The sequence below is a fragment of the Tympanuchus pallidicinctus genome, unplaced genomic scaffold (assembly GCF_026119805.1).
Source record: "Tympanuchus pallidicinctus isolate F22 unplaced genomic scaffold, pur_lepc_1.0 scaffold27, whole genome shotgun sequence".
NCBI classification, from domain to species: Eukaryota; Metazoa; Chordata; class Aves; order Galliformes; family Phasianidae; genus Tympanuchus; species Tympanuchus pallidicinctus.
Window position 1 is genome coordinate 399042 of NW_026294744.1, and position 14422 is coordinate 413463.

General features: G+C 38.2%; 1 protein-coding gene across 2 annotated transcripts in view; it reads left to right on the forward strand.

Moving 5' to 3' along the window:
• ANO2 (anoctamin 2) overlaps window positions 1-14422 on the forward strand; it is a 175356-nt gene that overhangs the window by 45521 nt on the left and 115413 nt on the right. For both annotated transcript variants that reach the window (XM_052690528.1, XM_052690529.1), the window contains 2 exons: window positions 7914-7969; window positions 8773-8814. In XM_052690528.1, the coding sequence (XP_052546488.1) occupies window positions 7914-7969; window positions 8773-8814 (98 nt within the window). The remainder of the gene's footprint in view (window positions 1-7913; window positions 7970-8772; window positions 8815-14422) is intronic.

Below are 14422 nucleotides of genomic sequence, written 5' to 3' on the forward strand. Positions count from 1 at the left end.
GCTTTATGAATGGGTTGCAAGGCTGTGGCTACGAATGGGTGACACATAGTAGGAAAATTCTTCATGCCTTGAGGCAGTACAACACATTCATAACAAGAGGCTGGTTCTGCTTTCTTAACCAATGGCACTGAGAAAGCAAAACACTTACAGTCTTGTTCAGCAACAGGAATCATGAAAAAACAATCCTTAAGGTCTATGACCAGTATATGCCAACCTTGCAGCAACATAGCAGGTGAAGGATGACCAGGTTCTAAGGCGCCCATCAATTCCATTTGATCATTGATTTTCTGAAGGTTGTGCAACAGACACCATTTACCAGTTCTTTGGAATAACGATTGGTGTATTACAAGGGCTAGTGGAAGATCAAATATGACCTACTTGAAGTTATTCCTGTACTAACCTTTGTGCAGTTTCTAGACGCTCCTTTGACGAAGGCCACTGCTCCACCCATATTGCCTCATCTGTTTTCCAGACGATAGGCATAGATGGCGGTGCCGCAGTGTCCATTAAACTAAATTCCGATTAGTGAGCCTAATTCCAATTTGGGATAGAATATCACAACCAACATTTGCAAACCATTGGGCAACACCACAATACAGGCACTGGCCGATACAACAACTAATTTGGCTTTGGAGTTTGACGTGCCTGTTCGGGGTATCACACACACTGTGTATTCCTTGGTAGGTCCGGTAAAAGCATCAGTAGAGGCAGCAGCCCCTGATCTCTCAAATGACACTGCTACTGAGTCATCTGCAGTATTGCAACTGGAAAAAGGGGCTATACCTGACATCACCCCTGATGGACACTGCAAGGAGCAACCTCCTGCAGAATCAGAGAGTGACGATGTGGTGAGGGGTTGGGAAAACTGAATTGTGAGGTTAAAATAGTAACAGAGTGATTACATGATCTGGAAATCTGTATGTGGCAAAAAGGGGATACGGGGTCTGATCAGGGTTCTCAGCTAGTGCCTACTACGGGTCCTGTCCCACCGATAGCACCTGTTGCTCCACCGACTCACCCATCAGCTGCTCCCTCACGGTGGTCAGGGATAATCTGCGATTCTATATTGGAGGGGCAATGGGAAACAGTTTCTCTAATCGCATGCTCAGTGGTATATAATCAGCAGGGTGCACAATGGGAAAAACAGGTCTCGGTAAGGAGCAATGAAGGTAACTCCTTATTGCCATCTAGTAAAGACAAATGTCTTCAAAAATTAGGGATGTTTTGACAACAATGACAGCTGACCGCTTCAATAGCAGTGTGGCCAGTGTTAATGCCACTAAGTTTCTACCAATCCTCAGAAGAAAACCTAAGAGAAGAAAATGAGTTACTTGCTTAAACTAAACAACTAGTGTACAAACTTATAGTTAATGGGGCAACATGCCAAAACAACAGGTAGAAATACACCCATAAAGTGAATAAGGGCTGTATTCTTAAAAAAGATGATTAGAACCCAGAACAATGGAATCCTCAGGATACAAATGAACCAAAAAATATAGATAAAAAAGAAAATACTAATAAAACCACCAAAAAGATTCAATTAGAGAGTCTGATACAACTGGAACCTCTACAAATTTGACTGATAGTAACACAAAAAAGGCCGTTTTAATTAACATGCAGTCTCTGTTGTCTGAGACTACTGAATTAAAAATTTGGAATATTTTGAAGAGACAAGTGATGATTAAAAAAGAAAAACATTTTATTAAATTTTGTTGCTGTGTGATAGATGGCATTGGAGGGGTTACTTTTGAGATAGGAAAGGGGTGTTCCTTCTGGATTTCCTGGAACCAGAAGAAAGCATCATTTATGACAGCTACATTGTAGTGCTGACTAAGCTGAAGGCTCAAACTTTCAGATTCAGGTTGGAAAGAAGACAACCTTTTACTTTCAACACAACAATACCAGGACCTATATCAGTTTGAAGACTCTGGAGCATATAGGCAATCTTGGCTGCACTGTTCTACTCTATGCACTGTGCAGTCTGGGTTTACTGCCTGCTGACTTCCATCTGTTTGGACTAATAGAAGACAGACTGCACATGCAAGATTACCTTAACAACAATGCTTTCACATCAGCTGTGAAGCACAGGGTCATCTTCACTGATGCAGTTTTATGACGGCAGTAAGAAGGCTCTTGTTGATCCCTAGCAGAAATGCATATCTAATGGTGGTGAAAAGTAGCATTTTGTAGCTGAGGATTTGCTCTATCAAATGGTGTTATTGTGTATTTTGTTGTAGTTTTCATGGGAGGCATTACATTTTGAGGAACCTACACATTTGCAAAGAATAGCTATATGGTGTATAATGTTTTCCTTCGTAGTTTTGGTATAACTGTGTGGTGAAGCGCTAGTAACAGATTTCTTTGTTACAGCTGTTGGAATGGAAAATTGATTAATTTCTATAACCTAAACAGAAATTTCATTTTATTTTATTTTATTTTATTTTATTTATTTATTTATTTATTTTATTTCATTTATTTATTTATTTATTTATTTTAATATGATTAAGAAAAAAAAAAAACCAAAAACACGTTTGTCTTTTTCAATTAAGTGGATGCTTTCAGAGTACAGAAATTTGGAGACAAGTATGTTCAAGGCAGATTAGATGAGAAGCCTTCAGTGCACCAGGGACATAAAGTCTATTGATATAAAAGCCACTTCCCATTGGTGACACTTTGCCATGGGATCCAGAGAGATTGTGTGGAAGTTGTTCAAACTCTTAAGTTGTTGAGGTGACAGAAAGATGGAAAGAAGAAACCTGTCTTTCAAGGATATAAGAAGTGGTATTATAATATGTAAGTGCTTTCATTTAGCCTCTTATTCAAAGTTCTGTGTTTAATAGCTTGTTCTAATTTTTAACGTAATAAATGCCACCTTTAGAGATCAAAACATAAGTAGAGTTTCTTATGCTTCTTTTTTCAAGCTTAGGTCAACTCAAGATCCCATTTGACAAGAAGCAAATGTTTTTCCCTTTCTAGACTATAGCCTGAACTTGATTATACATCACATTTGGCATATATTCAGTAATAGTTCTTGTCTTTTGAGATGATCCCTCAAAAGTTCTTTGCTTCATGCATTACTAAGGTTCTCCTTTTTCACTAGTGTTAGGAATACTAAACTTGAGTATCTCAAAAGATTTCTTCAAGCATTCACAGAATCATAGACTCATAGAATGGCTTAGATTGGAGGGGATCTTAGAGATCACCAAGTACCAATGCTTCTGCCATGGGCAGTGTTGCTGACCACTAGATCAGGTTGCCTAGGGCCCCATCCAACCTGGCCTTTGACAGCTTGAGGGATGAAGCATCCACAATTTCTCTGGGCAACCTGTTCCAGTGCCTCACCAAATTATAAGTACAGAAATTCCTCCTTATATCTAACCTAATTTTTCCTTTTTTTTTACTTTAAAGACAATCTTCCTTGTCCTGTCATTATCAGATAGTGTAAAAAGTCAGTCTTTCTCCTGTTTGTAAGCTTCCTTCAAGTACCGGGAGGCCAAAGTGAGATATCTCCAAAGCCTTCTCTTCCCATGCTAAACAAACCCAATTCCCCCAAACTTTTTTAATACGAGAGGAGCTCCAGGTTTCTTATCATCTTGGTGGTCCTCTGGATCAGCTCCAAGAGCTCTCTATCCCTCCAGTACTGAGGGCCCCAGGCCCCAGACTCAGTACTCCAGATGGGGCCTCACAAAGGCAGGGTAGGAGTGGAAAAACACTTCTCTCACTCTAATGGCTGTCTTTTGATGTAGTTGAGCATACTGTTGCCCTTTTGGGCTGCAAGAGCACACTGTTGGCTCATGTCCTGCTTTTTGTCCACCAGGACCGCTAAGTCCTTCACTGCGGGCTAATCTCAATGTGTTTTTTCCCCACACTCTACTCACAGCTGGGATTGTCCCAGCTCAAATGCAGTTAGTCTTGTTAAACCTCATGAAGTCCTCACTCATGTGCCCACTTTTTGAGTCTGTCCAGGTCCCTCTGGATGGTGTCCTTTTCTTGTATTTTCAGCTGTACCACTCAGCCTTGTGTCATCAGCAAACCTGCTGAGAATACATTTGATATCACTGTCTACATCATTAATAAAGATGTTAAAGAGCAGTGTTCTTAAGACAGACCCTAGGGGATATCACTCATTACTGGCCTCTTCCTGGACATAGAGCTGTTGCCAACTCTTTTGACTATGACCTCCTCCCCAGATCTAGATGTGAATGTTCCTGTCCATTGCAGGGGAATTGTACTAGATGACCTTTAGAGGTCCCTTCCAATTCTAAGGATTCTAAGGATTCTATGAATTATTTTTCTACCTAGTAGTCCAGCGTTCAAATCTGTATTTCTCTGATTTGGAGATAAGAATGTGGTACAAGACCGTGTCAAAGACCTGGCAAAGTCCAGGTAGATGACATCTGTTGCTCTTCCTTTGTCCACCAATGCCATCAGTCCATCATAGAAGGCAACCAGATTAGTCAGGCTCAATTTGCCTTCAATGAAGCAATTCTGGCTGTCTTGGATCACGTCCTTTGTTTCGTGCCTTAACATCTCTTCCAGGGGGAATCATTGCCTGAATTTCTACAGAATGGAGGTGAAGCTCACAGGCCTGTAATTCTGGCTTTAAATTTTTCAAATATGATGGAGAACTTGGAGGGTATGATTTCCCATCAGGATGGGAGCTTGTGAGTTCACCATCTCTTGTATCTGAAGGCTGTCAACAGGTTCCCCTTGATCTGGCAGCCCCCAAACGCTAGATGACTTATGAGTCTGGTTCCTAATTTTAACCCACAATCTCTCAACATGTTCGTGACTGTTTCTCAGAGGCACCTCTTCACAGTCTATCCATTCTTAACATAAAGGGCAACATCCCTGGTTCCATCACTTATACTTCTTTTTCCTGCAGTTTGGCCAGCAGACCCTTGCTCAGACATGCTGGTTTCCTGTCTTGTTTGCCTGATTTCTTATTCTGGGGAAGGGGTTTCTTTCTGTGTTCTTAGAAAGGTATTCTGAGAAAGGTCTCCTTGAAGTGCTGCTATATCTGTTCTGTTTGTTTTCCCCTAAGAACAGTTTCCCAGGGTATATCATCCAACAATTCCTGAAACAGCCTGAAGCTCAGGCCTGCACTCCTTGAGATCATGAACTCCACCAGGCCATGGTCACTGCAGCCCAGACTGCCTCCAATCTTAACATCTTTAACAGTCTTCTCCATGTTGGTGAGCATCAGGTCCAGCAGTGCTTCACCTCTGGTGGATTTGTCTAATACCTGAATCATCAAGTTTTCGTCAGTGGACACCAGGATTCTCATGGTTTGCTTGCAGATTTCTCTGTTGCTTTCCCAGCAGATGTCTGGGTGGCTGAAATTTCCCATCAGGATGAGAGCTTGTGAGTGCACATCTCTTGTATCTGACAGATGTCAACATGTTCCCCTTGATCTGGCAGCCCCCGAACACTAGATGACTTAAAATTTGGTCCCTAATTTTAACCCATAATCTCTCAACACGTCCATGACTGTTTCTCAGAGGCACCTCTTCACAATCTATCCATTTCTTAACATAAAGGGCAACATCTCCTACCTTGCTTATCCTTTCTAAAAAGTTCATAGCTCTCAGTCATGATATTCAAATTATGTGAGTCATCTCACCATCTTTCCATGACAGCAACAAGATGGTAGTTTTTCAATTGCACCATGGTTTTCAGTTCTTCCTGCCTATTTCCCATGTTGTGTGCTTTGGTATAGAGGCACTTCAAGTTGGCTTTTGGCCACATTACTTTCTTGAAGGAACCCTCCTCTATGTTATTCACCACTATACACCCTTCCTGCGAGAAATCTAGTTTGAAGCCATGGTGATAGGTCCAGCCAGCTTGCTTCCTAGTATATTCTTGACCCTCCTGGTCAGTTGTGTCCTATCCTGTGTCAACATTCCCTGTTTATTGAAAGTGTGCCTTAGATCATAGAAGTCAAAGCTCTGGACATGACATCATTCATTCAGCCATTCATTCAGGTGGTCTGTTCTCTTCTGTCTGCCCTCATCCCAACCTCCAGTTCAGGAGAATTGAGGGGGGCTACTACTACTACTATCTACACTCCTGATCCCTTCAGTATATCCCCAAGGAATGTAAAATCCTTTTGATACTTTTTAATTTCCTAGTTGCAGCCTCATGTGAACCATCTTGAAAGACCAACTGTAGTCCTCTGGCTTTATCATAGCTCATATCCTCTTCCTGAGGAAGGCAGCAGACCTCTTTAGAGAGATTGTCTCAGTAGCAGATGGGTGCCTCAGTGACTCTCAGCACAGACTCTCCAATTACTAAGACATTTCACCTTTTTTACTACCATTAGTTGTGACTTGAGTTCTTGTTAACATATCTTGAGATCTTCTTAACATAGTGGCCCTTTTTGTGGTTCTGAACCACTGTCCATACCCTCTTCTCTTTCCATCTCCAGAGCTTCATATCTGTTGGTTAGGGAGACTTCAGGGGCACAGGGAGGCTTATCCTTCTGCCCTGAGTAGGGCCAAGGGTCCAGACCCTCTCTTCCTGCACAAGTTTTCCCTCTGTCAGTTTGGAAGCCTGCTTACTTTCTTCCCCTTGCTGGGACCTAAGGCAGGGCTTTATTCTGTTTTCCTAGGATTTTGTTACTTATTTTGCATAGGAAGTAGGATGACGATATTGGAAGTGTTTGAACAATATTTGGTTTTCATGAATCATCATGTGGTGGGAGGAAAATGACACTTCAAATACATTTGCTTATTGATTTTTGCAGCTGTGTAGGGCTGATTTTGATTCTATTTCTACGATGTTATACAGTATACATATATTTGTTTCTAGCATAACTATGAACTGCTACCAGCTTTCCAAAAGCAGAATGCTTTCAATAGAGGACTTGATATGATCCAAACATTAATATTTCCTTTCTATCTTAGTGCATGTAGGGATAAGGATATTTTGCATGTGCCAGGGGAGAAATGTATTGCTAATGCCCATCTCGGGTGTCTGCCAAGGGTTTTGCCAAAATATTTCAGAATGTTGTATAATTTGACTACCATTTGTTTTCTCCTAAGGACAAATGTTCTGATTACTTTCTGCTGGACACTGAAGCGTATAGGTCTGAAATAAACTGCTAATCTTAACTGACATTTTATGGAGGAATTGTGTTCACTTCCAAATACTGGAAACAGAATAACTGTAAAAGTTCTAACTCTTGAGAGCCTGTAGTGGTCTTTAGGTGATGTAATCATTAGGTAGGAATGCAATTGCTGAAACCCTTATTAATAAGGGTTCTCTGTGATACTGCTGTGTCCTTAAATCTTGCTGTTTTTTTTTTTACCAGACTTCTTTATTGCAATCTTTAGAAGTCAGCGCTTCTTGCCGTGAAACATGCAGCTTTCCACTATAGCCATGGATTAGATGAGAATTGATTGATATAACTCCTGCAAAGATGAGTTGTTTCAAACTCAGAAGGATGATCTTATTTATAAGAGGAAGGACAGAAACACTAGTATTTGGTTCCACAAAAAATAAACACAGTGTAATGTTAATCAATGGAGAGCAGGAGTTTCTTAATCACAAACTTTTGTAAATGTATTTTTTATGTATTTGTGTATCAGTATCCACATCAGGATCCACGATTCTGATCATTATCTGGCTTCTGAAAGGACTTCCCAGATATTCTCCTTCTCAGTCACATACTTTTTTATACCAGGATGATAATCAAAACTGTTTTTATATCATACTAGTTCACTCAAGAAAAAGCACATATAGAAATGAACTTTTCTATGAAAATATTTACCATAGCTGGATACTTCTATACTTCCGTGTTAGTAGATACTTATCTACATGATTTTGATCATTTTCAGTAAAATGTCTCAGTCTTTTATGTTATGTCATCAAATGAAATCAATAATCTTCTCTGCTTTATTTATTTATTTTAGGTATTAGCACATTAATAGCAAACAACGTTTATGAAGCTGCATACCCACTTCATGATGTATGTATATCCCATTAAAAATTTAGTTCTCTCATGATATCACTCAATAGCATTAAGGATGTTCCAAAATCAGCGCCTCCTGTTTTATTATGTTGGCCCACTACATCAGAGGCAGATGTTAGTGGTATGGCAATAGAGATTGAACACTGCTTCCAATATTCCATTAAATTTTTTTGCCTTATGGCAGTAGGCAGAAGAGGGCCAATCTGACAAAATGATATCTAACATGGAAATATATATGAAGCAATGAAATGGAACTGAATTCCTCCATATAGAAAAAATTGCACCCATTGGCATTCATTGACACCAGCTAAGCATTTAATGGAGATAAAGTAGTAGATGTTAGCACAGTGAGAAGGTGGGTGGTGTGTTTCAGCAGTGACGACAACATGAAAGACAAGCCACATTACAGATGGTCATGCCAATTATTATAAATGTGGTATTCAGGCTCTTCACTGCTGGAAAAAAAGCATAGCTAGTTGTGGTGACCATATTTAAAAGCAGTGTTTTGCAGCTGATAATTTGCTCTATCAAATAATGTTATTGTGCTCTTTGTATATTTTGTAGTTTCTATGGAAATAAATAGGAGGCATTACTTTTGGAGTGACCTACGTACATAGACTTTAAAGATCATTTCCTGTGACAATGAAAATATATTCTATTTCTTTAGTGTGCAGTTCTAGCATTAAAACCTTTATAAAATATGGTTCAGACTGTGACTTAAAAGTAAAATCTACACTGTACTAGCAGCTGAGCAATCTATTATTGAATATACTGTTTTTACTTTTTATTTCTTTTCCTAGGGTGAATATGAATACCAAAATGATGATATGAATGAAAGAAAGGTACAGTACATTACAAAATTAGTGAATTAGTGTAATGTTAGGTTTAATTTACTATATTAATTAATGTCCAAAATGTTGTCATAAGATAGCAACCAACATTTAATCAAACAAATGGTTTTTCAGTGCATTTAACACTTATTACATTGCTTATTTTTCTGTCCTTTTGCACACTAAAATTTGTAAGAATTTCTATTACATTTCACTAAGTGTTTCAGTGAATTTAACTTTATGTAAATATCTTGAACTTCTTCAAGTTTTGCTCCACATACAGAGAGAATATTTTTCAATCTATTGAAACACAAAAGTAGTTCAAGAATTTACATGATTATTCTCCTTCCATAACCAAACGATGCTATAGATAAATAATTATGAAACTAAAACATGATTGTATTATTCATTTTATTATTCATTTACTTAAATTATATACAATTTTTAAAAGTCTACTTTCAGTTACTTTGTAAAGAAAATGGCTCTAGCTGTCAAATGACTTGAAAATATATCACCTACCATCAGCACAAGAGAAATGGATGTGTGATCTCTTCAGACTTTATTTAAAACATATACTTACTATTAGGAATGTGTAAAAACATTTAATTAATGGAATCCGATAAGAGACATTCCATTCTTTACTGTTTGTATTTTTTTTTTCCTTGATATTCAAACAATAAGAATGTAAATAAGGAAGGAAAATTGTGGGGAAATGAAGAAAGAACTGAATACTCAGTGTAGTTTCTGGGTGTAATTGCCACAAGTTATGATAATTTGAACTCTTGATATTAAGAATGAGTTCATAGATCGTACAGGTAAATTTGATTTCTCCAATAACAGGTAGGTAAAAATCTGAAAACATAATCTTTATTGCTTTTGTTAAATAGTGTTAATTTCAGCCACAAAATGTCTTCATGAGACATATAAAATTCCATTTATTAGTCAGACAAAATTGGAAAGCTAACTATGCAGAAGCTTGTGTACTTATGTCTATAATTTTGAACCTTTTGTTTGTGAAGAAATTGTCTCTGAGTAAGTGTAATAGTTTCATGCACGACAGGAGGGGAGAAGAAGGGGGAAAAGACTTCCCTGGCCCCTTTCACTCTCCCATCCCTTTTTTGGTGAGAAGAAAAACAAAAGTTACCCAACTACGATAGGGAGAAATATGAATTTACTACAAATTGTAACAGAATATAAGATAATAATATAAAAAGAGAGTTACAGGTAAATCAAACAAACAACAAATCAAACAAATGGGAGGTAAAGGTGTTTCGACCATACTGTGACCACACTGCCCAGATGTGAAGAAGAGTCTAGTTCACCTCTATCACCTGGAACTGGAGATCACGTAGGAAGTACTGTAGACTCCTAGGAACCGTAGTCTGTCTCTTCTCAGTGTATCTTCCTCTTGGAAAGCCAGATCTCATTAAGAATAACTGACACTATCAGTAGCTAAGAGCCAGAAAATGAAGCTTCCTGGCACCACGTTCCAGCATGGTTCTTAGCAGCTTGCTGCATGGTGTCATGATATGGAATACTGATAAAACCAGGAGAAAAAGTGTTAATGGTAATACATTGGGGGACTCTGAAAGTCAGAAGTGTAGTTTATTTCTAAGATTAGTACACTTTTTTAGAGAGAAGGAAAGTAATGATCAGTGGTCAGTGTAGGAAGACAGGGTAATATGAAAGAAGGGGAAAGAGGGCCTAAAAGCACTAATACCTAGAAAAGTATTCACCCTACTACTTATATTTTGTGTTGCCTTCATTTTATCCTTCCAGTTGACTCAGCTATGAAGTATTAAGTATTAAAAATATAAAAAGGTCTTTTCAGAAATAATTCATTAATTATTCACGTTTCTGCTGGCTAGACGTTGAATCTGCTGTAGTATTTCTATGCATAACATCATCTGTTTTCTATCTGAATCTAATAGTCTCGATGTTTAATTTCCTGAAAAGCCTTTATCAGATTTAAAGGAAAGTGGGGCATTTTTGTGTTTTGTTACTCTATTTGTTTTGCCATTTTAACTTGTCTGCATCTTCTGTTTCACTAGTCTGTAGTATAAACCCAAAGAATGATGAATAGAACCTGCCTGGAATATGCAAGCCAATAAGTCAGCAGTAATTAAGGTTAATACTTATTTAACCCTCTTCAGCATTTCCTTGGAGAAAATGCTCTATTTTCATGTGATTGCTTATGTCACATCCTACTAGAATTAGTAACGAACTGTCAATGAAACCCACTCTTTTCCTAACACTGCAATAATCTTTTCCTAAGACTATAGTAAAGATATTTCTCTGTTTCAGTGTGATTTCTGCTGTAGAAAAAATAAAAATAAAACAAATTATAGCATATATTATTACAGCATCCCTAGATTATTAGAAGCAATTGAAAAAATGTTATCATTAATCTACATAGAGTTCTGATTTAAGTGAAATTAATAAAATACAACAAACTATATTAGGAAACTCTTTTTAGAATTCATTTCAATTTAGTAAAAATCAGGACAGGAAGCCCATTCTTTTCTCCACATTAATCTTAATCTTATAAAATTGTATTGCTAAGTCTAAGGGTTAGTGTATGCAACACATGAGTGGAAAATATCCATACCATAAAGTCACATTCAGCGTTATGTCCTTTGGAATTGACATAACCAATGTGATTCTGCTGTCTGAAAAAATGCCACAGCAAACTGTTCCTAAAATGATTGAAATTTTAGAAGACCTGTCTTTCTGCTCTTCACTTTCAATTCTCTAGCTTTCAAGTAGTCCTAATAATTTGATAGTTTTAACATTCTTGTTTCAGTGAATGCACTTACCAGTAGGGTCATTTATGAAACTAAACCAGATTATAGGCAAGTGGTGATTTTAAGGAGGTAACCACAAGAATTCATATGAAAATATCAATGTGGCATCCAGGGCAATCTTCTTGAGCTACTGCTGAAGCTGAAGAAAATTGAGCCTAGTTTCACTATTTCTTCATACAAATGCAAAGCATTTTTCAAGGCTGTGCTCTGTAACAGCAATGTTCTATAAGATAAGATCCTACACTCATTGAATCTCATTGCAGAATTTTCAATTTCTGCAACAGGGTGGGATTTACTCCCTTATCTAAGACCAGAAAGTATTCTGAACTGAATCATTAACAATAACACATTGGCATAGCTCCATTTCCTTAAATGGCTGCAAGCCAGTTTCCTTATTCTGAACAACAATAATCAAGTGGACAGGTGTCTGTGAGATTTAAATCTTAATTGCTCCGTTGATATTTACCTAATCCTTTCACACAGCATCTGCAGGAGAAGAGGCATTTTAAACATTAGAAAAGTAAGAATGGGAAACCTCATAAAATAGTTAGATAAAAAATTCTATATCTTATCTTACTAATTTTTTTTTTGAGGATTTTTGTAGTTTCCGTTGTTTCTGTTAAAGAAATCAATAGTATAAATATTTAATTTATCTGCAGAATGTACTCTGTTTTCTTTGTTCTGATCTGTGTGCATGTGTTTCTTGCTTTGTCTTCCTCTCCTCCTATTTTTAAACTTACTGCCCAGTCCTAGCCAAATCTGACTGAGTAGTAGAGATCTTCAAGGTACTAACTCTGCAGTTACATTGTTCCATACTTGCTACAGTTTCTGTGAGACCAGTAAGCCGCAGACAGTGATTACAGAAAGGGAACAGGTAGTCTCTTGTGAGACCCAGAAATTCCACACAGAAACATTCTTAAGATGTAGTTTGCTCTCTGTACTAGTAATGATGTAGTGCCTTATTTTTAAGGAGCTGACCTCACCTCTTATGTGTTACTCTTTCTTTCTTCACTGTCTGTTTTGTTTTTGAAATTAGGGACAAAAGACTTGACATGTCTTTTTGGATAAAACCGTATTCTGCATTCACAATCTATAAATAATGATGTGATTCATTTACTTTCATTTATCAACATATCCTTGCTTTCATTTATTATTTTTTTTTAATTAGTCTGTACTTCAAGAAATAATTTTCAACGAGTATATTTTCTTAGACCTCCCTCAGCATAAAAATGTGAAAGGAATATAAAGAAATCAGGTGTTTCCATAGAAAGTCTTGTGGTTTTCTTTTTTGTTGTGTTTTGTTATTGTTGTTGTTTTGAAGTTAAAACATGATGAATAGCCATCTAAATTTGTTAAATCCTCTGATGCTTCCTATAAGCTTCCTCTGGTCTTCACCTATTTCTGAAAAGCCTGTTGAAAGCCCATTCTGAATTATTAATAAGTATGTACACTGTTATAAAACTCACTACTATCACATTAACTCTTTTGCCAAATTATTAATCAGGTAGTGATTTCTAACCAGCAGCTGTCACTGGTTTCAGAACAATGTGATGCCTTTCATACCATAATTACTGACTTCCTTTCCAGGAAGTCTTTCTAAAGGACTGACACAGGTTTCTTTTTAAAATCCAACAAGCTTGTAACATGTAGATTACAGAAGCAAAACAGAGAACAAGGAAGATTATCACAAGTCCCTTGCCTATGGTAGCTGAGTGTACTGGGGTTGATATGGAGTTCTGAAATGTTTCCTCTTATACCTGACTCAGCAGTCAGGGGATGGAAGTTTTGTTCCTCCTTTTGTAGGACTTTTCTGGAGGATCTGCACTGCCTTTTCATAGAATCACAGAATCATAGAATGGCTTGGGTTGGATTGGACCCCAAAGATCATCCAAGCCACCTGCCGCAGGCAGGGCCACCAGATCTGGTACTAGACCAGATTGCCCAGTGCCCGATCCAACCTACTCTTATCATCCTTCAGGGATGGAGCATCCACAACCTCTCTGGGCAGTTCATTCCACCTCACCACTCTCTCAGAGCTTCACCCTGACATCTAATCTGAACCTTCTCTCCTTGAGCTTAAAACCATTCCCCCTTGTCTTATCACTGTCTACCCAAGTAAAAAGTCGATTCCACACTCCTTTTAAATACTGGCAGGCTGCAATGAGGTCTTCTTTCAGCCTTCTCTTTTCCAGGCTGAACAAGCCCAGCTCTCTCAGCCTGCCTTTGCAGGGGAGGTGTTCCAACGCTCTCATCATCTTAGTGGCCCTCGTCTGGACCCATCCCAAGAGTTTCACATCTTTCCTGTATTCAGGTCCCAAATCGAGATTTTTTTTTTTTTTTTTTTTTTTTTTTTTTTTTTTTAAATTTCATAAAGCACACCGGATAGTGCTTTATGAGTGCAGAGTAGAGAGAGTCAATCACCTCCTTGTCCCTGCTGGTCACCCCTCTTCTGATGGAGCCTAGGATACCATTGTCCTTCTGAGCTGCTAGACCACACTGCTGGCTTGTGTTAAGCTTTTCATCCACCGGAACCCCCAGAATCTTCTCTGCAGGGCTACTCACAAGGAGTTCTTCCAGTCTGTGCACATATCTGTGATTACGCTGACTCAAGTGCAATAGTCTTTGCAATGTTGAACCTCATTAGATTCACACAGGCCCCCTTTTATGTTTGTCGATATCCCTCTGGTTTGCATCCTTCTGACCTGTAAACTGCACCTTCATCAGCAAAATTGCTGAGGATGCCCTCAAGCCTGCCATCAATGCCATTGATGAAGACACTGATGAGCATCGGTCCCAAGACAGATCTCTGGGGTACA